Raw genomic sequence first — 26,325 nt, 5'->3', positions numbered from 1 at the left:
GGGGTGGGGGTGGGGGGCATGGTGCACCGCCCACCCGCCCGGCCAGCTCCCTCTTCCCCTCTGACTGCAGGCCTCACCCCGCAGCCGCCCAGACCGGCGTAGTTTGTTGCTGCCTGGAGGTACCATCTCTGGGCCTTCCCATCTAGTCGTCCACTCCATCACTGTCTAAAGATGCTGGACCCCAAGGGGAAGCAAGCCACGGGCCTTCCTTTCGCGTCCGGGCCAGTGGCTGTCCTTAGGCCTTGGGCAGTCAGCCTGGTTGACATGGTTTCCAGTCCCCCAGGCTGACAGCCGGTCAGGTTCTGCCTCCCTGTCCAGTTCACCCATCACATGCCTTCTTGCCTCTGCGCTTCTGTAACTGGTGGTCTGACGGTCTTTCTCATCTGGAAAGGTCTTAGCTTGGCTGGTGCCCTGTAGTCCTGCGTGATGAGGACCAAGGCAGATTAGTCTATAGAGGTTGCACCTGAGGGACAGGAAGCTTCTGGAAGCCTGGCCACCCCCCACCCCCCGAGCCCCAGGTCCCTGGGGTGTGCACTCTTGGGAACGTTTTGCTTGGTTCATTCTATCCTAGGCTCCATGAGGCCAGCACTCAGGGGCCTTCCCGGGGGGTGGCGCGTCGTGGGTTTAAGGGTGTGTGTGTCCTTTGAGAGGTCGGAAGTTACGGCTGTGACTCTGAGACTTCAGGGTCACAAGGACTCAGCTCCAGAAGTAAGAGGGCAGTTGAATGGAAATGACAGTTTGGGGATGTGACAATCCCATGAGGTGGGGCCAGTGTCCCCCTGGAAGAGGACATTAGGGAGGAGGCCTAGGCCCCCATCAGTGACCTCCTGGCTTCCCAGAGGTGGGGGCAGAGTCCGGCCAGCAGCCACGGGCTTGTCGTGGGTGCTGACACTTGATGTTGGCGTTTGACCAGGAAGTAGAGAGATTGGGAGGAACACGGAAGTGATCAGGTTTAAGGCATCCTCGGCTTTCCACGTGTCCTAGGGGGCCAGTCCTGTCTGCCCGACCCCCGCGCCCTGGTGTGACTCTGCCTCTTTCACATACACAGGAGGGCACACGGGCCTGGACGGACAGATGGACGCTGGCCTGCCTCAGGGCCTCCCGGACAGGTGTCCGGCGACCGCCTCTGCTTGAGACTCTGGCAGCCGCGCGGAGGCCAGAGTCGGCCCGGCTGGGGCTGGGGGTGGTGAGGCCCCAGCGCAGAGAGGGCGGGGGCGGCCCACGGGCGCGGCCTCCCCGACCTCCCCGGCGCGCGCACCCGGGGCCCGCGGAGCCCGGCGCTCGGCTCAGGGCCCGCCCTCTCCCCGCAGGATCTCCTACGACCCCGGCCGCTTCCCGCGCTACCTGCCCGAGGCCTACTGCCTGTGCCGGGGCTGCCTGACCGGGCCGCGCGGCGAGGAGGATGCCCGGCTGCGCAGCGCGCCGGTGCTGGTGCCCGCCGTGGTCCTGCGCCGGGGCCCGGCCTGCGCGGGCGGCCGCGCCGTCTACACCGAGGAGTACGTCACGGTCCCCGTGGGCTGCACCTGCGTGCCCGGCCACGACGCGGACGCGGACGGCGCCCACGCCCGCGGGGCCCCGCCGGCCCGGCCCTGAGGAAGCGGGCGCGCCGCGCATCCCGGCCCGGCTGCTGGAGGCGCCGCGGGGACCGCGCCTCGCACGACAGAGGACAGATGCTCAGCCACCGTCTGTTTGAAAAAAGCGGACTATCTTCTTGTTGATTCCGCTGTTTTCCGTAGGGGCAGAGACTGTTTTTATGTGAGCCATTTTGAGCAAGTATATTAAAAAAATGTTACTGGACATGTAACCTCATATAAACATTCAGTTCGCGCTGCCTCGGCAGGAGTTTTTAGAAGCGCGGGGGAGCCCTCACTCTCCAGGCCGCCGGTGGCCCACGGTCACCAGTGGACACGGCCGGACGCGGCCTGCCCTCCCCCTTGGGTGGCTCCGCTCCCCCCAGAATCTCACGCTCGCTTTGTTCACAAGGATGTGAACTGCCGCAGGTGTATACAATTAAAAGTTTTTTTCACTTTTGAAAGTTGGGGCGGGGGGGGGGGGGGGGGGCAGCAGTTTGAGGGTAAAAGGTAACGAGATCTTTGCCAATTCCCAGGAAAAAACCCAAACCTTGGCTTAGTTTTAAGGGCTTTAGGAACTAGCCAAATAGGAGAAAGTGGACAGACAAAATTTCCAGGTATCAGGAGTGGAGGCTCTTCTGCAACTGCAGCTAAAGCCTTACTCTTTTCTTTATGCTTAATGAAGTCTGTGCCTGAACACAATTATTTGTAAAAGTGAGACGTTCTTAACCCAAACAGCTGTGGGTGAAGGGCATGTGGGCTGTGTTTCTCTCTGGACTCTGCTTTAATGGGCTTGACTGACTTTCAGAGGAAGCAATACTGAGGGCTTTGCTTTATCTTAATTCTGCGGTTGAAGTTTAGGGAGATCAACTGCAGAGCCAGCCTCTCTGCAGCGTTGTTTACATGGTATGCTCTCACCCCCACTTACAGTCAGCCTTGGTCTGATCCGGACGTGAGGTTCAGGGAGAGAACTTTCAGTTTGTACTAAATGTTGACAGAGGTTGTGCATGAAAAACACTGCTGAACAGAATTCATATTTTCCAAATAAAAAATTCAAAATTGAAATTGATAGCTGTGGGTAGTTCTCTACAGTTTGGGGAATTTTACTTGTCCGCTCAACCTTGGGGGAAAAAAGGCAAGCCTAGCGCTGGTGTAGCTAGAATACATTCTTGTCCAGAAAACAGGAGGTTCGGGTCAATGAGGAAATCCACAAAGAAAAATTGCCTTTCAAGTCTTGCATAATAATTTCAATCATCACCACTGTTGTGTAACATTTTCCAGCCACTCCTCAAATATAAATAGTGCAAACATCAGAGGAGTGGACTGAAGGAGAGTAAATGGCTTGCCTGGGGAAAGTACCGCTATTCTGTTATCTGTGAATAATGTTTCACCCTAGCTGTAAACAGGCAGCACTTCCCCAATGGAAGAATCAGCTTTCCCTTCCAAGCTCTAGAAAGGTAACCTGTATTTGCGTTTTTCCTCTTAAAGGAACATTCATCCACTTAACAAATACTTATTGAGCACGTGCCCTCAGCTCCTGGGAGACAACTGTGAACTGGACATAGTCCTCGGCCTCAGCTACAACTCCAGACCGCACAGCTGTCAAAGCACACTCGGGTGTCTGCAGCACCCGCGGCCCTGGCCAGGGCCTAGGCCGCCTGTACTTCTGCTCTTTACCTGTGTTAAGAGAGGAGAGTAAGGGTTCTAAGACTCCTTCCAAATATAATTCCACAGATTCAAGTTGGCAGAAGCATCCCAAGCTCTAGGGACGCCCTCAATAAGGAAGTCAAAATGAGAGGTTGTCTTCTCCATCTTGAGAGTTAGGCTCGGGAAAGCCCCAGTTGGTGGGGGAGGAGGGGAGGTCATAGCTTTTCAACCTACTAACAAAACAGAGGGAAATGTCACGTGGGTCCTTTACTGCATTGTATTACCAGCTGCATTCACAGTTCACGGTCCAGCCCAGAATCATAATTCACGTAACAGCGAAACTCATTTCCCAAGGTTCGCGTGTGTTTTGGAATAAATTTGCACATCTTCACTCCAAGAAGTTTTGCTGCCTCTTCCTCCATGACAGCACCTGAAGAGAACAACCAGATGCACCTGGTGACTGAGGTAACCAACCGTCTGGAGAGGGATTCTTGACTAGATGAGGGAAGCAGTGAGTTGACGGTACCACTCAGCGATAAGGGGAAGCTCAGTGCTCTGTGTTCCGTTTTTATTTCCTCCAACAATTGCAAATTATCTTTTTTTCCTTTTTTCCTTTAATAATTTTCCTACCTCCTCAAGGCTGAGACACTTAGAAATTTAGAAAATAATTATATTCCACAAAGTAACATAAGCAAGACAACAATTACAAAAACTACCGTTTTCCAACTTTGAGTCAAGAACCCCTTTTCCAATAACATCTAATCGTGCAAACTCATACCAGTACGTGCACAGCAGCCCTTGGCTGACGAATCCCATTTCTCCCTCCAGCCCCATCCTCAGCACCCGCTGCACTGGGGCTCGGGGGGCCTGGGGCACCGGGGCAGGGCCTGCGCTCCACACCTGGATGCCAGGCTGCCCAGACGTAGGGAGGCCAGCAGTTAACGTTTCCGTCCTCAGTCAGATGCCAGTATGTCCACCTTAAGAACACATACCCACCTCAGCAGTGTGAAAGTCTTCTGCTTTGATAAACCCAACGTCTAGCTCTGCAATCTCTGGCATCCACTTTAACCCCCAAGATTCCACACTTCTCTCATGAGCCGCAGAGGCCGAGTCTCCTGGTGCACCCAGCCCGTGCCCGACGGCACTTGCCGGCACCGTGCCACCCGATTCTCACCAACCCCGAGCGGCAGGCAGCTCTCAGCCCCAAGGTACAGATGAGGCGATGGCACGGAGAGGGCAAGTACCTTGTTTAAGGCCACGCCATGCGTGTGGTCAGTCGGCACCTACCTGTGCACAGCAGAATCTTGCCCCGGGTTAGGTACTTGATGGTTTCTGACGTTTTTCTAAGACATTCCTCAGAGAGATAGGGGGGATCTGCTATTACGATGTCAAAACTGTGTGCAGCAATTTTCTCAGGTAAATCCACAGGGTTATTGTAATCATAGAAGATAAACTCCTCTCCGTATATGGCAAACCTGTGGTCGTATTCGAAGATGTAGACAGAAAAGTCCTCTCGGTGCAGCTCTCGCAGCTTCTGGTAAACGCTGGGGGCACTCACACACGCTATTCTAGAACAAGAGAAGCCGCTTACACACGAGCCTCATGGCAGCTCACACCTCCACCGCTGCGAAGGCACAGTCCCCGCGTGCAGGTCTTCTCGAAGGAAGAACAGTGCAAACTAAAGGCATCTAGTGTCTACAAACCTACAACTGGTGGTTTTACAGTATGGAAGGATAAATGTGCTTTTATGTTAGGACAAGGGTTATGCAGCCCGTGGCCTGAATTTACCTAGTATTTTCATGTTGGTCTCAACATTTACTTCAAATACTTTTTAGCCTCAAACTAAATATTTTGAAGTTATTTTGTAAGATTCATAATCTTGAAGAACAAACTCCAAATAACTGCCTAAACTTCAACTTTCCAAAAAGATACATTATTTAGGTTTCAGTGCAGACAGATGACTTTGAATTTCTGCTTCTTTTTTGTATAAGTAAAGAATCTGTCTCTTTACAAGCATCTCTAGTTTATAAATGGGTAGTGTTCCAACAGTTAACTTTTAAAGCCAACTGCTAAAAATGCTAGAACTTAAATGTTGAATTACTCAGTGGACTGTGCTACATCTATTACAATGGAATACTGTGTTGTCATTACTCTCCAAGATACTCAAGTTCTGGAAAGTGTAAACTCACTGAGGGGGGGACGGGGGAAACCTGAAGACAATAGGAAAAGAGACTTTTTGTCGCCATCCCCTTTGTCACATGTATTGATATCATTCAAAAAACTACTTCCCTATCATATTACCAATGGCACCCTTCACAGGATTAGAATAAAAAATTTTACAATTTGTATGGAAACTCAAAAGACCCCAAATAGCCAAAGCAACCTTGAGAAGGAAAAACAGAGCTGGAGGAATCAGGCTCCCCAACTTCAGACTATACTACAAAGCTACAGTGATCAAGACAGCATGGCACTGGCACAAAAACAGAAATATAGATCAATGGTACAGGATAGAAAGCCCAGAGATAAACCCACACACCTATGGTCAGCTAATCTATGACAAAGGAGGCAAGAATATACAATGGAGAAAAGACAGCCTCTTCAATAAGTGGTGCTGGGAAAACTGGACAGCTACATGTAAAAGAATGAAATCTGAACACTTCCTAAATACACAAAAACTCAAAATGGATTAAAGACCTAAATGTAAGGCCAGGCACTATAAAACTCTTAGAGCAAAGCATAGGCAGAACACTCTATGACATAAATCACAGCAAGGTCCTTTTTGACCCACCTCCCAGAGTAATGGAAATAAAAACAAAAATAAACAAATGGGATTTAACAAAACTCAAACGCTTTTGCACAGCAAAGGAAACCATAAACAATGAAAAAGACAACCCTCAGAATGGGAGAAAGTACTTGCAAACACAACTGACAAAGGATTACTCTCCAAAATATACAAGCAACTCATGCAGCTCAATATCAAAAAAGCAGCCCAATCCAAAAATGAGCAGAAGACCTAAATAGACATTTCTCCAAAGAAGACATGCAGATGGCCAACAAACACATGAAAAGATGCTCAACATCACTAATCATTAGAGAAATGCAAGTCAAAGCCACAATGAGGTTATCACCTCACACCAGTCAGAATGGCCATCATCAAAAAAACTAGAAACAATAAATGCTGGAGAGGGTGTGGAGAAAAGGGAACCCTCCTGCACTGTTGGTGGGAATGTGAGTTGGTACAGCCACTATGGAGAACAGTATGGAGGTTCCTCAAAAAACTAAAAATGGAACTACCATATGACCCAGCAATCCCACTCCTGGGCATATACCCAGAGAAAACCATAATCCAAAAAGAAACATGTACCATAATGCTCAATGCAGAACTATTTACAATAGCCAGGACATGGAAGCAACCTAAATGCCCACCAACAGATGAGTGGATAAAGAAGATGTGGCACATATATACAATGGGATATTACTCAGCCATAAAAAGGAATGAAATGGAGCTATATGTAACGAGGTGGATGGACCTAGAGTCTGTCATACAGAGTGAAGAAAGCCAGAAAGAGAAAAATAAATACTGTATGCTAACTCATATATATATATATATATATATATATATATATATATATATGGAATCTAAAAAAATGGTACTGATGAACCCACTGACAAGGCAAGAATAAAGATACAGATGTAGGGAACGGACTTGACACGGGGGGCGGGGGGGGGAGGGCGGGCAGGGAAGCTGGGATGAAGTGAGAAGAGTAGCATAGACATATACACACTACCAACTGGAAAATAGACAGCTAGTAGGAAGCTGCCGCATAGCACAGGGAGATCAGCTCGGTGCTTTGTGACAACCTAGAGGGGTGGGATAGGGAGGGTGGGAGGGATGCTCAAGAGGGAGGGGATATGGGGATGTATGTATACATATGGTTGATTTACTCTGTTGTACAGCAGAAGCTAACACAACACTGTAAAGCAATTATACTCCAATAAAGATTAAAAAGAAACAAAAAACACCACCACCAGATGTGGAAAAATACACAGCAAAAAAGCCCCCAAGAAACAAAAAACTACTTATTTAGAAAATTAAACTCAGCTTTAAATCTGCGCAATGCATTTCTTCAGAGAAGTGTTACATGTCTGGTTAGGTGCCCTTGCTGGACTGAAAGGCTTCTTGGGCCAAATGCACGTGAAGCGTGTAAGGAAGTCTGCAGGCATCCTGACCACGTCTGTGGGGACCAGAGGCCCAGCCCAGCTGCTGCCCGAGCTTCGGGGGGGGCGGGGGGGGGGGGGGAGCAGAGGACTTGAACCACATCTTCCCTCCGCTGAAAGACAACAGGCAGCACGGCCTTCAGTAAAACCCCAAAGGATGTACTTCAGGCAGAAGGACAGTGGCCCAAGGCGTCGGAAGGAATGAGCACGGAGTGTGGTGACACGGGTGGAGGCGGTGTGGCTCGCCAGCTGGGGGGCCCTGCGCGAGTGACCTAATATCTTGGGCCTCAGCGTCTGTCTTTAGGATGGAGAGCAGAACAGGAATTACCTCCAGAGGTGTGAGGGTTAAACGAGATGGCCCTCGTGAAGCACGTACCCAGCAGACAGCGCACACAGTAAGCACTCAACACTACTGTTATTACCCACCTTTAAAATCATGACATAACTCCTAAAAATAATGAAGATGCCCTTCAGAAAAAGTAAGTTGCTTCCAAACTCATATATGAAAATAAAATACATATGAAAACACTGTCAATAAGAAAAACATAAAAAAAAAAAAAAAAAAAGAAAAAGAAGAACATAAACAACTACATATAATTTTAAAAGAAAAAGAATGGAAGAAAGGAAACCTTAGGACTTCCAGGTAAAGACGGCAGAGGGGACACAGGCATTTAGATCTGCTCCTTCATGAAAGCCTGCTAAACAGAACACGAGAAATAAACCTCCAACAGCAGGACAACCTGAGGGGAGACAAGACACTTAGGACGCGGACAGGCAGAGGGGTGGGTGGTTTCTGACTCAGCAGACCCAAGAGAGCCAACTCCCAAATGGGCAGCCAGGAAAGCTGAGAAGCAGCCTGGCTGACGCCACAGCGCCCGCGACTCGGGAAGCTGCAGAACCAGGGGACGCGACAAGTGGGGGTGAAAGTGGGGTGAACGCAGGAGCACAGGTGTTGAAAGGCCTACGTAAGAGGAAGTTCACCCCCAGGATTCTCTTCCGTATCCCAAGCCTCCACAACGTTGGCAGAAAACTGGAGGGATGTTCTCTGGGTTGGGGGGCTTCGAGGGCGGGTGCCGTGTGGAAATGGCAAGGATCACGTTAAACCCACTGGATGCTGGGGACGCCCCCCTCTTTCAGAAGCATGCCTCCTGGGATGAGCTTAAAGAGATGTGTGACCCCCAGGCTCTGACCAGCCCGTAACGAAAGGCCTGAACACACGGACCCCGGGTGTTCCCAGGGAAACAGCTGACCCAGGCCAGCCATCGGCAGACACCAAAGCAGAGGAGGCCTGCCCAGGTGTCAAAGCACCCAGCCTCAGAGCGCCCCTCCCTTAACTATGAGCAGACGGCACAGGGTCAGCAGACATTCAAGAAAAGCATCTAACACTAGAGGCCCAAATAAACAGAAGAGGCATGTTAGAGTTAGAGACGATGTAGGGAGAAGGCTTTTTTAAAAAATCCTGTAATTTAATGTCCTCACGAAGAAAAATTCAGAGACCCAAAAAAGAACTACAGTACCGTTGATTAAGTACATGACAGCAGAAATGATAAACTCAGTAGAAAGTTTCAAAGATAAAGTTGAGGCATTTCCCCGGAAGTTAAGGTAAAAAAGACAAAAGATGGAAAAAGGACAGAAAGAAAAGTAGATCATGTCCAACATTCAAATAACAGGCATTCCAGAAAGAGGAACAGAAACAAACAGTGGGAAGGAGGGCAAAGAAATAATTTAGGACAAGTGTCCCAAACAGACGGACCTGAGTTATGAGAATGGAAGGGCTTTCACCCAGTACAACAGATGAAAGCTCCAGCCCAAGACACATCGAATACCGGGATCCGGAGGAAACCCTAAGCTGGCAGCAGGCAGGGATGGGAGGAAACAAGAAGGCAGGATGGCAGTCTATTTCTCAACTGCGCTGCCGAAACGTGGAGTCAATGAAGCAGCGCCCTCAAGACGAACACATCAAGAGAATGGGTAGAATAAAAACATTTTCAGACGTGAAAGGTTTTAAACATTTCCCTCCCATGGAAACTACTGAAGGATGTACCCCACCAGGAGAAAGCTGTAAACGAAGAACAGAGGTACTGGACACAGGAAGCCCAGGACAAGAGGGAGGCAGGAGGATGCCTCAGCAGGATGGTGAAGGGCAACACCAAGCCCAGAGCTGCAGCAAAACCAGAAATCAACCAGCCCAGGTGGGGCAGGTGGCACAGAACCCTGGGAGCGACTTTTTTCAAGGAGCTGAAGTATGTCTGAATTTGGTGATAAGACATTTACACCACTGGGGAGAATCTGAGAGTTAATTAGTGATATGGACATAGAAATACTTTTAAAAATAAAGAGAATTCTTTTCTGCAGGGGAGATGAAAAATTGTCCTGAGAAGGAAACGTAAAAGACTCAGCTGTAAAGAGCTGTTCTAACCAAAATTAGGATATAACTAACAGCAGTTCTACACAGTCACTTCCAGGAAATAGAAACACACGACACGTCCCAGCTCATTTTATGAAGCTACCATTCAGCAATATGAAACCCAAACCAAGGGAATAAAACAGAACTTAAAACCGATATCACTCATGAACGTAGAAGCAAAAATCCTCAACAAAATATTACTGAAGAGTCCAGTAACTTAGCTCTACTGGGCGCGTGGACAGGGCACACACGTACCCTCAATCCTCACTCTCTTAAGGTGAGAAGTCAAGGAACACTGTCTGTGAGCGACACGTCAAGCAATGCCAATCTACACGCGTCACTTAGAAGCGCTTGTAAATACCAGGAGAATCCGTGAAAGGGAGCTGAGGCGGCGAAGGGGTGCACAAGGGGGAAGTGAACAATGGATGATTTTTTTTGAACAAGTCTTCTACAACCATTTGACTTTATATACATGCAAAGGTTTAATAAAAACAAAAACCAAATTAACAAAAAAGAAAACCTATATTCTTAAAACTTCAAAAAGGTCAAACATTAAGATTTTTTTGTTTTAAAGCAAACTCTAGGGGTATAAAAGCCATAGGTAGAAAATGGTAAAATAAGGAGCAGAGATAAGACATCTCACACTGAATAGATTTCTGCATGTGTCCCCTACACTCGCTAGTGAAGCAGTTCTTACGTTCTCATGTTCTGCGAATCATGACCTACAGGTTTTGCAGGTTACAGTTCAACCTTCTTATCAACCATCTCTCATCTAGGAAGGACATTTGAAATATTACTTTAGATTGAAAGGCAAAAGAGAAATGAAAGTGATCTGACCTGCCACCTTCCCCCGCAGCTGCCACAGCTTCCTCTGCAAGGTGCAGCGCCGTCTCCGGACTGTACCAAAACTGGCTCAGCTGCTGCGACAGGAGTGAGTGAGATCATTTTAGAACTGGCATAAATTTTATCCATTTAACTTCTATCTACTATACCAATATATACTATATCAATTGTCAGTGTTCACTACAGGGCCAAGTAACAGACCGATTGCATTTCCTTCTGGTATGGTACCTCCTGTTTTTCCTAGAGTTGATAAACGAATGATTGTTTCATTTGCTTGGGTTCTTTGAACCTATCCCTAATTCTCCCAACATCTTCTTGCAGCTTCTGAGAAGTGGTGCCTGGGAGGTAAGTATGTTGTGAGACTTACCATGTCTAAAACATTTTAATTTTATCCTCACATTTGACTGATAACTCAACTAGGTATATACAATTCTAGGCTGAACAAAATTTTCACTCTAAATCTTGAAGGCATTGCTCCACTTTTTTCTAGTTTCTTATAAAGCTGTTGTGAAGTGCAATGTGACTTGTCGTCTGAGACTCTGTAGGAGACACACGTTTCTCTGGGGGGTTCTAGGATGTTCTGTCACCTATATCCAGAATTTTGTCATAATAATCACGTGTCTTAGTGAGGGTCTTTGTTCTGGGATATTTTCTAATATTATTCTTTGAAGAGTTCTCCCCTCTTTGTTTTCTGTTCTATTTTTCTGCAACTCCAGTCAGTTGAACATTGAGACTCCTGGATTTATCCTCTAGTTTTATGTTTTCTTTCTATAGTTTGTATCATTGTCTTTTTTTTTAACTTCCTGGGAGATCTCCTTAATTTTGTAAACAAGACAAACCAAAATAAAGTGTCAAAAATATACAAATAGTTAATTCAGGTAGTGGAATTATTACTTGTTTTTTGTTCATGTTTTCATAGATTTTCTACAACCGTGGATTACTTTTAGAATGAGGAAAAAAGTATATAGTATTTAAATAAGCAGAAGGAAGAGAAAAAGACCACCTCTAGAATAATAATGGGCTTCAAGTTTCTAACATTTACTATTCAAAGCATCAAGCTAAAGACAAAAGCACAGAAAGAAGGGAAGCACTGTGGGACATTTAGAATAAATATAAAGAAACATTTTGGTAAACAGGAAAATTTTATATAACTTAAGAGATCTAAACTTGACACAAAATATAAAAGTGCTTAAACACACAAACACACACACCCACCCACCCACCCTCCTTCCAGCTACACAGTGACGGAGAGAGGCAGATCTATTATCAAGGGGTAGTCAAAGACAGAAGTTTCAATCCTCATCTATTTCTCAGCTATCTCCTTCAAACAATGTGAATTTCTACATTCCAGCTTAGGTTAGTTTTCCTCAACTCACTTTTTTTTTATTCCTATTTTTATCTGGACCATAAAAATACAATTAAAATACATAGTGTGCACCAGAAACTATTACTATGTTCTTAAAAAATCCCTTTCATCATTTTTGATTACAAGTTTAAGTCCAGTTACCCCATTACTGCAATGATCGATTCTTCCCTTCCCACAGGATTGCTGGGCTCCGTGAGAACCAACAGAACAACCTGTATACAAGAAGGAAGCACGGCCTGTGCTGGACATGATGCTGTTAAACGTCCCCTCCTCTGATCACCAAGCGGCCCGCGTCAGAATTAGAAAAATCTGCATTTATACTGTCTTAACATGTTCATGGACTGCTTTCTGTCTTAGCTCCTGAACAGCTTATCAGCTTCCTAGTGACAAGTGAGATAAACCTGGGTGTTAGGTGGGACACAGACAAGCACTGGCCTAGGTGCAGAACAGGCTCCGCACCAACACCTCCTGATGGACGTGGAGTGCATTAACTTACCCAGTTCTCGTCTATTATTCCAACGTTATACTTGCCATCGCCACCGAGGTCAGCGTGCTGCTTCTGCTCAGCGTAAAATTCCTGCAGAGCTGCAAGGGCATGGGAAGAAAGCTGTGGGAGGTCCTCATCTTCCGAGTCACTCATTTCACACCTGCAGGGAAACGAGTATAGGTGATGTTTGTTTCCTCCTTGCCATCAAACAATTTAAAAAAATTTATCTCACAGCAAGGATCCAAACTGGAAGTGAGTTGTGCAAGGGAAACACATTTAAATTTCTGAGATCAAACATCTCCAGAGATCTTCCACTGAACTACAGTTGAACAAATGCAGGCATTTTTTTTCTCTAAGCGTATTCAGTTTTTACAATGAGATTATCATATTTTTATGATTCCTTGCAGAATGAACTCTTTACCATAAATACTATAAAGACGTTTTGCTTTCCTCTGGTACCCCACTGGCCACATACAGATAATTTGCAATAGATTCTCTGAATAAGATCTTTTTCATGTGTGAATGTCACTGTTTAGGTGACCTAAGGCTCCTGGGTGTTACGGACAGATAAGTGAAAGATCGATAAAGGAGGGATACAGGAAGAGAGATGAAAAATAAAAGCGAGGAGAGAATGCAAATTATGATCATAATGAGATACCACTATAGACCTACCAGGCTGACTAAAATTAAAAAGACTGATAATACCAAATGTCTTGGGGGATGTGGAGTAATGGCAATTACCTACTCTGCTGCTGAAATGTAAACTGATGAAAACATTTTGGAAAACAACTTGACCTTACCCTGCTTCAATATAGCAATTCTGTACCTACATATACATACAGACCATTTAACTATATGAAACTCCTTCAGTTCACATAAATAGACATGTAAAATATGCTCAAAGTAGAAATGTGTACCAGCAACAATTAAAATTACTGAAATGTCCACCCACTGGACGTTACCCAATGTACCACTATATATTCCTACAGTGGGATACTATATAGCAATAAAAACATTTTATTTCATTCTCTCCACCTTCGTTGGCTTGCTACCTAGAACTCTGTTATCTAAGTGGTTGCTTTAAGGTTTACAGTGTATGTATCACAGCATGCATTCAGATAGCGTATCACTTCTCATATGATATAAAAGTCTTACAACCGCACATAACTTCCACTTCGCTCCTCCAACCCTTTGCATTACGGTTGTGCAACATCTTATTTTCACATTTGTTATAAACTCCATGCCACGCTGTTAAATGAAAAAATTGTATATGTTTGTCTACACAGTAACCACTTACAGTGCAGTTCATCTTGTTGTATAGATTAGGTATTTCCATCTATTGTTATTTTCCTTCTGCTCAAATGACTACTTTGAACATTTCCTGGGGCGCAGTCCTACTGCTGAGACATCCTTTCTGCTCATGTGTCTACAGCCGTCTTCCAGTTGCCTTACTTTCCTGGGATTCTAGGTTGACAGGTTTTCCCTCAGTCCCTAAAGAGATCCACCCACGGTCTACGAGCTGCATTATTTCCAACATAGAATCTGCTGCCACCCTTGGTTTTGGTACTTTCTGTTCACGTCTTTCTTCCCTGCAGCTTGTAAGGCTTCCCTCATTATTGCTGGTTCTGAGCGTTTGGTTGTGACGGGCCTTAGTGCAGTTTTCTTCATGTTTCTTATGCGTTGGGTTTATTGAGCTTCCTGGGTCTGTGCGTTTATAGTTTTCCTCAGATATGGGAAGTTTTCGGCCACTATTTCTCAAATATTCTTCTGCTGTCCTTCTCTTTCCAGGATCCAAATACATGTATATTAGGTAGCTTGAAATTGTCCCAAGCTGTTTGATGCTCTATTCATTTAAACAGTAAAAAAGAAAACTTTTTTCTTTGTGTGTCATTGGTGATAGTTTCTACCTCTGGTCTTCAAGTTTGGTGATTTTGTATTCTTCAGTGTCTGATGTCCGTCACGTCCAGTGTATTTTTCATTTCAGATATTGTAGTTTCTATCTCTAGAAGTTTGACTTAGGTCTCTTATTGGGGTGGCCAAAAAGTTCACTTGGGTTCTTCAGTAACATGGCTCTAGTAGTGCTTAGTTCTGTCTTTAACTTCATTTGAAACAATTGTTAGGTTGTATTGTGACAGCTGTCATATCAAAGTACATTTAAAAAAAAGAAAAACGTATGGACCTGGATTTGGCGTATCCTCACAACTAGGGCACCTATCAGGTGCTGGTGGGGACCTCGGACATCTAAGGGGATGAGAGGAACCCCGAGTGACAAGGCAGGATGTGGAGGGGTAGGCAGGAGAGGAGATGTGGAGGCAGGGTGGCTCCCCTGAGGTCCCGGGCCCGATTCTCCTCCTTCTGAGGCCCCCTCCAGCCACATGGGTCCTGGGGGCATGGGAGGGAGGGAAGGGGGAGGAAAAGTAGAGGTGTGACAGGCCCAGTGCCCTCGAGGGATGGGGTGGGGAGAGGAGGGGTTCCCACGCTGGGGAGGGACCCACCCACAGGGAGGGGATCAGTGGGGATGTGGAGAAACCCTCAGGGGATCAGAAGGGAACCTGGCCAACACGTGCCCCGCCCCCTCGGGCCCCAGGGAGCCTGCTGAGGTCCCGGCCTGATCCCCGGCACTCCCAGGCCGCCTCCAGCCACCGTCTAGGCCCCACCCCTGCCCAAGCCCTGCCTCTTCCGCCTTTTCTTTTCTTTTGGTTTTGTGGTTCTGTTTTACCTTGTTGTTGTTTCATTTATATTTTTGTTTTTCTTATCATTTTTAAACTTTTTCTAATTTTACTTTTCATCCTTTATTCCTGTTCTGCTCCTTTTGGTTTGTCCACCCCCCACCCCCCTTTTCTCGTTTGCTGTTGTCGTTCTGTCTTCCCTTGTTGTTGTTTCACTTATATTTTTATTTTTTCTAGTATGTTTTTAATTTTTCTAATTTTATTTTAGTTTTTATTCTTTGTTAAGTGTTTTTGTTTTTGTTTTTTTGTTCTTTTTGCCACACTGTGCATCTTGCAGGATCTTGGTTCCCAGGCCAGGGGTCAGGCCTGAGCTCCTGAGATGGGAGCACCAAGTCCAAACCACTGGACGAACAGAGAACCCAGACCCCTGGGAATGTTAAGCAGAGTGACGTCTCCCAGAGGTGCCCATCTTGGCACCAAGACCCAATTCTACCCACAGGCCTGCAAACTCCAGTGCTGGATGCCTCAGGCCAAACAACCAGTCAGACAGGAACACAGCCCCACCCATCAAAAAAAAAAGTGAGGTAACAAAAAAATGTTACAGACAGGGGAGCAAGGTAAAAACCTACAAGACCAAATAAATGAAGAGGAAATAGGCAACCTTCCTGAGAAAGAATTCAGAGTAATGATAGTAAAGATGATCCAAAATCTCGGAAACAGAACGCAGGCACGGATCAAGAAAGCACACGAAAGGTTTAACAAAGACCTACAGGAACTAAAGAGCAAACAGTGATGGACATCACAATCACTGAAATGAAAAACACACGAGAAGGATTCAATAGCAGGATAACCGAGGCAGAAGAACAAATAAGTGCACTGGAAGATAGAATGGTGAACACAGCTGCCAAGGAGCAGAATAAAGAAAAAGAATGAAGAGAATTGAGGACAGTCTCAGAGACCTCTGGGACAACATTAAATGCATCAACATTCAAATTCCATGGGTCCCAGAAGAAGAGAAAGAGAAAGGATCTGAGAAAACATTTGAAGAGACTGCAGTCGAAAACTTCCCTAATGTGGGAAAGGAAATAACCACCCAAGTCCAGGAAGCACAGAGAGTCCCATACAGGATAAACCCTAGGAGAAACAAACCAAGACACACAATACTCGAACTAACAAAAATTAAATTCAAAGAAAAAACATTAAAAGCTGCAAGGGAAAAGCAACAAATAACATACAAGGGAATTCCCATAAGGTTATCAGCAGATTTTTCAGCAGAAACTCTGTAGGCGAGAAGGGAGTGGCACAATATATTTAAAGTGCTGAAAGGGAAAAACCTACAACTACGATAACTCTACCCAGCAAAGATCTCATACAGATTCAATGGAGACATCAAAAGCTTTACAGACAAGCAAAAGTTAAGAGAATTCAGCACCACCAAACCAGCTTTACAACACATACTAAAGGAACTTCTATAGGTGGGAAACACGAGAAGAAAAAGACCCACAAAAACAAACCCAAAACAATTAAGAAAATGGTAATAGGAACATATCGATAATTACTTTGAATGTAAATGGATTAAATGCTCCAACCAAAAGACACAGACTGGCTGAATGGATACAAAAACAAGACCCATATATATGGTATCTACAAGAGACCCACTTTGGACCTAGGGACACATACAGACTGAAAGTGAGGGGATGGAAAAAGGTATTCCATGCAAATGGAAGTCAAAAGAAAGCTGGAGTAGTGATACTCATATCAGATAAAATAGACTTTAAAATAAAGACTGTTACAAGAAATAAGGAAGGACACTACATTATGATCAAGGGATCAATCCAAGAAGAAGATATAATGTAAATATTTATGCACCCAACACAGGAGCACCTCAATATATAAGGCAAATGGTAACAGTCATAAAAGGGGAAATCAATAGTAACACAGTAATAGTGGGGGACTTCAACACCCCACTTACACCAATGGACAGGTCATCCAGACAGAAAATAATGAAGAAAACACACGCTGTAAGTGACACAATAGACCAGACAGATTTAATTGATACTTATAGGACATTTCACCCAAAAGCGGCAGAATACACTTTCTTCTCAAGTGCACACAGAACATTCTCCAGGATAGATCACATCTTGGGTCACAATCAAAGTACATTAACTATGTTTAAGGTAATTATCAATACGTATGTTCCTATTACTGTGTTTCCCACCTAGAGAAGTTCCTTTAGCATTTGTTGTAAAGCTTTAAGAAAATTTAGAAACTCAGAAACTTGGTATTGAGCATCTTTTCTGACCACAATGCTATGAGATTAGAAATCATTTACAGGAAAAAAAACTAAAAAACACAAACACATGAAGGCTAAACAGTGCGCTGCTAAATAACCAAGAGATCACTGAAGAAATCAAAGAGGAAATTTTTAAAAAATACATGGAAACAAACGACAATGAAAACATGACAACCCAAAACTTACGGGATGGAACAAAAGCAGTTCTAAGAGGGAATTTTATAGCAATACAATCCTAACTCAAGAAGCAAGTAAAATCTCAAATAAACAATCTAACCTTACACCTAAAGCAACCAGAGAAAGTACAACAAAGAAAACCCAAAGTTAGTAGAAGGAAAGAAATCATAAAGATCAGAGCAGAAATAAGTGAAATAGAAACGAAGAAAACAACAGCAAATATCAATAAAACTAAAGGTTGGTTCTTTGAGAAGATGAACAAAATTGACAAACCTTTATCCAGACTCATCAAGAAAAAAAGGGAGTGGACTCAATAAAATTAGAAGTGAAAACGGAGAAATTATAGTGGACACCACAGAAATAGAAAGGATCATAAGAGACTACTATAAGCAACTATATGCCAATAAAATGGACAACCTGGAAGAAATGGACAGATTCTTGGAAAGGTACAACTTTCCAAGACTGAACCAGAAAACATAAACAGACTGATCACAAGTAATGAAATTGAAACTAATTAAAAATCTTCCAACAAACAAAAGTCCAGAACCAGATGACTTCACAGGCAAAGTCTACCAAACATTTAGAGAAGAGCTACCACCCATCATTCTCAAACTCTTCCAAAAAATTGCAGAGGGAAGAAAACTCCTAAACTCGTTCTATGAGGCCACCATCACCCTGATACCAAAACCAGACAAAGATATCACAAACAAACAAAATTACAAACCAATTTTGCTGATGAACATAGATGCAAAAATCCTAAACAAAATACTAGTAAAGAGAATCCAACAACACATTAAAAGGATCATACACCCTGATCAAGTGGGATTTATCCCAGGGATGCAAGGATTCTTTGATACATGCAAATCAATCAATTTGATATACCACAATAACAAATTAAAGACTAAGAACCATATGATCATCTGAACAGATACAGAAAAAGCTTTAGGGAAATTTCAACACCCATTTATGATAAAACTCTCCAGAAAGTGGGCACAGAGGAAAACTACCTCAACATAATAAAGGCCATATTATGATAGGCCCACAGCAAACATTATTCTTCATGGTGAAAAACTGAAAGCATTTCCTCTAAGATGAGGAACAAGACAAGGATGTCCACTCTTACCACTATTATTCAACATAGTTTTGGAAGCCCTAGCCATGGCAATGAGAGAAGAAAAAGGAAAGGAATCCAAATTGGAAAAGAAGTAAAACTGTCACTATTTGCAGATGACATGACACTACACATAGAAAATCCTAAAGATGCCACCAGAAAACTGCTGGAGCTAATCAATGAATTAGGTAAAGTTGCAGGATACAAAACTAATGCACAGAAATCTCTTGTATTCTTATACATTAACAACAAAAGATCATAAAGAGAAATTAACAATGCCATTTACCATTGCAACAAAAAGAATAAAATACTTAGGACTAAACCTACCTAAGGAGGCAAAAGACCTGTACTCAGAGAACTATAAAACACTGATGAAAAGCAATCCCTATCAAATTACAAATGGCATTTTCCACAAAATTATAACAAAAATTTTTACAATTTGTATGGAAACACAAAAGACCCCATATAGCCAAAGCAATCTTAAGAAAGAAAAACAAAGCTGGAGGAATCAGGCTCCCTAACTTCAGACTACACTACAAAAGTTATAGTAATCCAGACAGCATGGTACTGGCACAAAAACAGAAATATAGATCAATGGTACAGGATAGAAAGCCCAGAGATAAACCCATGCACATATGGTCAGCTAATCTATGACAAAGGAGACAAGACTATACAATGGAAAAAAGACAGCCTCTTCCATAAGTGGTGCTGGGAAAACTGGACAGTTACATGTAAATGAATGAAATTAGAACACTCCCTAACACCATACACAAAAATAAACTCAAAATGGATTAAAGACCTAAACGTAAGACCAGACATTATAAAATTCTTAGAGGAAAACAGAAGCAGAACACTCTATGACATAAATCACAGCAAGATCTTGTTATGACCCACTTCCTAGAGTAATGAAAATAAACACAAAAATAAACAAATGGGACTTAATGAAACTTAAAAGCTTTTGCACAGCAAAAGAAACCATAAACGAGATGAAAAGACAACCCTCAGAATGGGAGAAAATATCTGTACATGAAGCCATGGACAAATGATTAATCTCCAAAATATATGAAAAGCTCATGCAGCTCAATATCAAGAAAACAAACAACACAATAAAAAAATGGGCTGAACATGCCACAACTGAAGCCCACGCACCTAGAGCCTGTGCTCCACAAGAGAAGCCACTGCAATGAGAAGCCCGCAAACAGCAACAGAGAGTAGCCCCTGCTCGCCACAACTAGAGAAAGCCCGCATGCAGCAACAAAGACCAACACAGCCAAAAAAATAAATTAAAAATAAATGGGCAGAAGACATAAACAGACATTTCTCCAAAGATGACATACAGATGGCCAAGAAGCACATGAAAAGATGCTCAACATCACTAATCATTAGAGAAATGCAAATCAAAATTACAATGAGATTTTCCCTCATACCAGTAAGAATGGCCATCATCAAAAAAATCTATAATCACGAATAAATGCTGGAGAGGATGTGGAGAAAAGGGAACTTTCTTGCACTGTTGGTGGGACTGTAAATTGATACAGCCACTATGGAGAACAGTATGGTGGTTCCTTAAGCTAAAAACAGAATTACCATATGACCCAGCAATCCCACTGCTGGGCATATACCCAGAGAAAACCATAATTCAAAAAAACACATGCACCCCAATGTTTACTGCAGCACTATTTACAATAGCCAGGACATGGTAACAATCTAAATGTCCATCGACAGATGAATGGATAAAGTAGGGTGTGGTACATATATACAATGGAATATTACTCAGCTGTAAAAAGGAACGAAATTCAGTCATTTGTAGAGATATGGATGGACCTAGAGTCTGTCATACAGAGTGCAGTAACTCAGAAAGAGTAAAGCAAATATCGTATATTAATGCATATATGTGAAATCTAGAAAAATGGTACAGATGAACCTATTTCCAGGGCAGGGATAGAGATGCAGATGTAGAGAACGGATGTGTGCACACAGCAGAAAAGGGGAGCCTGGGATGAATTGGGAGCTTAGGTTTGACATAAACACACTACCACGTGTAAAATAGATAGCTAGTGGAAACCTGCTGTACTGCACAGGGAGCTGAGCTTGGTGCTCTGTGATGACCTAGAATGGGGGTGGGGTGGGGGTGGGGGGAGGTAAGGGAGGTCCAAGAGGGAGGGGACATATGTATACATATAGCTGATTCCCTTCGTTGTACAGCAGAAACTAACACAAAATTGTAAAGCAATTATACTCTAAAAAAAAAAAAAAGCAAAATTGGTGAATTTTTGTGTAGCCATTTTAATATTGAAGATGGAAGAAAAAAAGCAACATTCTGGCATATTATGCTTTATTATTTCAAGAAAGGTAAAAATGCAACTGAAATGCAAAAAAACAAAAAACAAAAAAAAGATTTCTGCAGTGTGTGGAGAAGGTGCTGTGACTGACTGAATGTGTCAAAAGTTGTTTGCAAAGTTTCATGCTGGAAATTTCTCACTGGACAATGCGCCACCATTGGGTAGACCAGCTGAAGTTGACAGCAATCAAATCTAGACATTAACTGAGGACAATCAACATTATACCACATGAGAGATAGCCGACATACTCAAAATACCCAAATCAAGCTCTGAAAATCATCTGCACCAGTTTGGTTATGTTAATTGCTTTCATGTTTGGGTTCCGCGTAAGTGAAGAAAACCTTCTTGATCATATTTCCACATGTGATCCTCTACTTAAATGTAATGAAAACATTCCATTTTTAAAACAAATTGTGATAAGTGATGAGAAGTGGATACTGCATTATTGGAAGAGATCATGGGGCAAGCAAAATGAACCACCACCAGCCACACCAAAGGCCAGTCTTCACCCAAAGGTGATGTTGTGTATATGGTGGGACTGGAAGGGAGTCCTCTATGATGAGCTCCTTCTGGAAAACCAAACGACTAATTCCAAAAAGTACTGCCCCCAATTAGACCAACTGAAGGCAGCACTCCATGAAAAGCATCCAGAATTAGTCAACAGAAAAACACATAATCTTCTATCAGGATAATGTAAGACCGCATGTTTCTTTGATGACCAGGCAAAAACTGCTACAGCTTGGCTAGGAAGTTTTTTTTTTTTTTTTTTTTTGCTTTTTAATATTTATTTATTTGGCTGCACCAGGTCTTAGTTGCAGCACACAGGATCTTCATTGCCACGTGTGGGATCTTTTAGGTGCGGCACGTGGGATCTTCATTGTGGCATTCATGTGGGAATCTAGTTCCCTGACTGGGGATCAAACCTGGGCCCCCTGCATTGGGAGTGCAGAGTCTTAACCACTGGACCGCCAAGGAAGTCCTGGCTGGGAAGGTCTGATTCGTCTGCTGTATTCACCAGACATTACACCTTTGGATTTCCATTTATTTTGGTCTTTATAAAATTCTCTTAATGGAAAAAATTTCAGTTCCTTGGAAGACTATAAAAGGCACCTGAAACAGTTCTTTGCTCAAAAAGATAAAAAGTTTTGGGAAGATGGAATTATGAAGTTGCCTGAAAAATGGCAGAGGGTAGTGGAACAGAAGGGTGAATACGCTGTTCCATAAAGCTCTTGGTGCAAATGAAAAAGTGTCTTTTACTTACAACCCAAAGGAATTTTTTGGCCAACCCAATATAGCTTTCATATTCCTACTCACTATGTTCAGTCTTCCCTCTGGCTTCCTGAATGTACAGAATACAGTTGTCACTGTTCACTACCCTTGTCTACTAATAATAACATCTGGTCTGCTCTGGGTCAGTTTCAACCAATTGATTTTCTCATTATGTGTTATATTTTCTTGCTTCTTTGCATTCAATTAATTTCTTTAATTGAATGCCAGATATTATGCAGTTTAACTTGTTGGGTGGTGGATATTTTTGTACTCCCATAAGTATTTATAAGTATTTATAAATATAAGTATTCTTGAGATTTGTACTGGGACTCAGTAAAGTTACCTGGAAACGATTTGATCTATTGAGGTCTTGCTTTTAAGACCGTCAGTACAGAGTAGAACAGTAGTTAGTCTAGCACTAATTACCACTCACCACTGTGGCAAAATATCCAGTATTTCTAAGTACTTTATCCAGATCCCATGAATTATGAGGTTTTTCAGTGCAGCTGGTGGGAACAGTCACTATTCCCTGTCTCGAGTGAGTTCTGTTCCTTCAAATCCTTTCACGTATTTCTTTCTCTAGCCTCAGGTCATTTCTTAAGGAGGTCCCTCTGCAGTTCTCTAGAGTTCTTTCTGTGGTACTCTGCCTCACACTCCGGCCCCATCTGGCTTCCCCAGAACCTGTGCGGTATTTCCTCAACCCAGAGAGGTCTCTGGGTCCTGCCTGGTTTCCCTCTTCCCCGCACAGCAGTCTGAAAACTCTCTCAGGCAGTAAGACGGGCAATCGTCAGGCTCAGTTTGTTTGCTCCCCTCTTTCGGGTCCACTGCCCTTTGTAGCCTGGTGTCCAGCATTTTCGAAGACATTTTTTCCCACGTATTTTACCTGGTTTTTTTTTTTTGGTTTTGTCTTTTTTAGCTGAATCAGATGGGAGGGGAAACTTAGTCCTTGTTACTCCGAGTGGAAGGTCACAACAGTAAAAAAAAAAAAAAAAAAATTAACTACAGCTCTATATACTAACAAGAATAAATCTCAAAAACATGTAAGTCACTAAGTTACAGAAGAACACACATGGTGTAAATAATTCAATTTAAATGAAGTTCAGAGACATGCAGATAAAAAAACAAGTTAATAAAAAACTGAAGATTCAAGATGGTTGTTATCTCCGGGAGTGAGGAGTACACATAACTTCTTAAATGTGTATTATGTATCCGCAGACACCCATGCACTTGGTTCTGTAAGTAAAAAGTGCCTTTCTGAAATGGCTTCCAGACAGTTTGATGTCTCCCCAAAGTACTAAGCTTTTTCAAAGAACTCAGAATAAATCTCATGAAACAACTCATCTGTTCTGTTTTTCACACTGTACACGATCCCCATTAAGTTAGGAAATCAACAGAGTAGGACAACATCAGCATTTTTAAAAAAATGTTTGAAATTTTTCATTGTAAACTATCTGTAATTTGTGCACACACGCATCTCAAGATGCAGATATTCTATCTAATACTTTATTGGACTAGGTCATATAAACAACTCCTACTTAAAGCAGATACTTGATGACATTTTTTATACCGATTGTGAAAAAGCATTTCTGCTATTATTTAGACATTCAGGAAAACACTGTGATACAGGATTACAAGCATGACCTCTGGAGCCAAATTACCTAGGCTGAAATCATGGCTTTGCCACTTACTAGCTGCATAGCTTGGAGCAAGTATGTAACCCCTCTATGCCTCAAGTTTCTCATCTGTAAAATGGACACAATATTAATATCTACTTAATAGCGTTATTCTGAGTTAGATGAGTTACTATCTACCAAGTGCCTAATAGTCCTTGGCGCACAACAGGAACACAAGTGTCACCTTCAGTGTTGTCTGAAGTTGTAGTGTGTCACTAATAATATGGTATCTGTGGTAACCACTAAATAAGACAGTTTAGTGCCTTCACATGACTGTCTGCTTTACAAAAAGTGAACTGGCAGAAGAGAGAATGAGTGTAAGTGGACCATAGGAAATCAATAATTAAAGAGAATAATATGAAGTGTGACAGGAAACTGGACAAGCATGGTGAGTGCTGTCTGCAGGGAACAGGACTGGCTTTGAGTAACTTGTCACATATATCACATTCATAGACATAAGGAACACAGTTTACTTAATTACATTAACAAATCACTTTAAAATGAATGGAAGTGTAATAGCATGTTTTCTTAAGTTTTGATAAAAAACAGTTATCACTATATCACTTTTAGACAAAATGCAGATGTAGCAGATCTACCATTTTACAGCCTCAAAATAAAGTGGGCTGAAGGTTGACACCATCAAGGCAGTATCCATGGGAATGAATGGTGAGAGAGAGTGTATAAAGGTTATTAAAAGGTTCTGGGAAGGCTGTCTCCACACCTAGATAATTGCACTGGCACAACCTATCTGATGCAACTGTCTTGGATCCCTAGAGTCCATTCAAAGGCTTGCAACTCCCAGGGGAAGACTTAAAATGTGGTTAATTTCAGTCAATTTGGGCACTTAACTCAGCAGTAGCTGCCCAGCCCTCACTCCTCATTCCTACCTCAGGAAGGTGTGCAGAAATTCCTGTTTTGTGCTAAGGGATTAATCTGTACAGCTGAGTGAGCACATGGAGAGGTCAATACCAATGAAAGAAGAGTTTGTTATTCACAGCTCCCTTAGAAATGAGAGGCACAGCACACTGTGAAGGACCACATGAAACCTGTCACATGCAGGAACAAGGAAGCAGACAGAACTGGGACAGTCTTTGCTGCTAAGACAGTGGGGAGGAAGGGAAAACACACATTCTATAACGTGTGGTTGGGAGGTTTGTGATAGGGCTTCCATGTGCCCATGAGAGCTAACTCGCAGAGAAGATGTAAGCAACTCTGGCCACTACTTTGGCCCTGTAATTAATGGATACCAAGTAGACAAACATAAAGCCGAAGGATAGACAATTTCAGCAGCTCCAGGAGCTGCTTGTATGCAACCTGTGGGAGCAAGGTGGGCAATGAGGACCCTGCCCTTCACATAAGGGGGATCTGTGCTCTGAATAATGACTATAATGAGTATTTCTAATCACGGAGGTAAAAACGCAGTCAGGCAGCCTTCACTGCAAGGCTCACATTATTGTAAGCACTTCCACCCTCCAGCAGAAGCAACTTTGAGGGGATTTAAAGTGCCAGCACCTTCCCCTGCTTTCATTTTTCTCTTTTCACCCTTTTGGGGGCCACACATTTAAAGACTAGACCATTATAAATAGCAACCACATATGGAGGAATGTAGGTCACTCTGCATACCCAAGAAAAAATGTAGGCTTAAAAAGACCTTTAAGTTTCCTCAGGCTGACCCTTAGCAACACAACAGCCTACAATAATAGCAATAACAACACAGAATGACAAAAAAAGCAAATCCTGGGGAAGGGGGAGAATGTGATTTCCAGTGTTTTCAATTAAAAAAGAAAAAAAAATCACAAGGCATACAAAGGAAAAAGAAAGTAAAGCCCATTCAAGGGAAAAAAGTAAACCAACAGAAACCATCCCTGAAAAAGATCAGATGGCAGACCCACTAGACAAAGACTTTAAAACAACTGTTCTAAAGATGCTAAAAGAACTAAAAGATGTGGAGAAAATTTAAACACAACGTATGAACACAATGGAAATATCAATAGAGATTGGGTACACCTTCAAGTGGACCAACTCCAACTCACTGTGGGAGTCCCAGAAGAAGAAAAGAGAGAGATTATCACTATGTGTGCGTGCTGAGCTGAGAATACCTGAGAACACAGGAAACTGATCTGCAAAGTAGGAAGGGGCTTCATTTTGGTCTCCTACTTCAGGATTCAGAATCAGGCAAACATTAAAATCCTGTATCTCCTGGGAGTTGAAGTGTACAACCAGTTCCTGATCCAAGCTGCACCACAAGGGTG

At 43.2% G+C, this 26,325-nt stretch overlaps 2 protein-coding genes across 6 annotated transcripts in view; one reads left to right on the top strand and one right to left on the bottom strand.

Moving 5' to 3' along the window:
• Nucleotides 1–3,195, top strand: part of IL17D (interleukin 17D) — a 28,204-nt gene extending 25,009 nt beyond the window's left edge. The window contains exons 3-4 of one of the 2 annotated variants that reach the window (XR_009049001.1): nt 1,311–2,000; nt 3,060–3,195. Coding sequence is in view for 1 of the 2 variants with exons in the window: in XM_057707313.1 (XP_057563296.1) it covers nt 1,311–1,593 (283 nt within the window). In the remaining variant the exon portion in view is untranslated. Of the gene's footprint in view, nt 1–1,310; nt 3,027–3,059 lie in introns of those variants that run through there. The other variant, XM_057707313.1, reaches the window with a different exon arrangement.
• Nucleotides 3,196–3,273: 78 nt separating this feature from the next.
• Nucleotides 3,274–12,692, bottom strand: EEF1AKMT1 (EEF1A lysine methyltransferase 1). 4 transcript variants are annotated; one of them, XM_057707309.1, is made up of 4 exons: nt 12,549–12,692; nt 10,681–10,763; nt 4,506–4,786; nt 3,274–3,648 (listed from the first exon to the last, which is right to left on the bottom strand). In XM_057707309.1, exons 1-4 carry the CDS (start codon nt 12,690–12,692, stop codon nt 3,512–3,514), a joined length of 645 nt encoding a protein of 214 aa, XP_057563292.1. In that variant the 3' UTR covers nt 3,274–3,511. The 4 variants fall into 4 exon arrangements, with proteins under 4 accessions (XP_057563292.1, XP_057563293.1, XP_057563294.1 ...); XM_057707310.1 differs by having other exon boundaries at nt 10,681–10,760; XM_057707311.1 differs by lacking the exon at nt 12,549–12,692 and adding an exon at nt 12,194–12,315.
• Nucleotides 12,693–26,325: the final 13,633 nt, after the last annotated feature.

Source organism: Hippopotamus amphibius, chromosome 14 (genome assembly GCF_030028045.1).
Source record: "Hippopotamus amphibius kiboko isolate mHipAmp2 chromosome 14, mHipAmp2.hap2, whole genome shotgun sequence".
NCBI classification, from domain to species: Eukaryota; Metazoa; Chordata; class Mammalia; order Artiodactyla; family Hippopotamidae; genus Hippopotamus; species Hippopotamus amphibius.
This window is presented reverse-complemented; position numbering and strand designations above follow the sequence as displayed.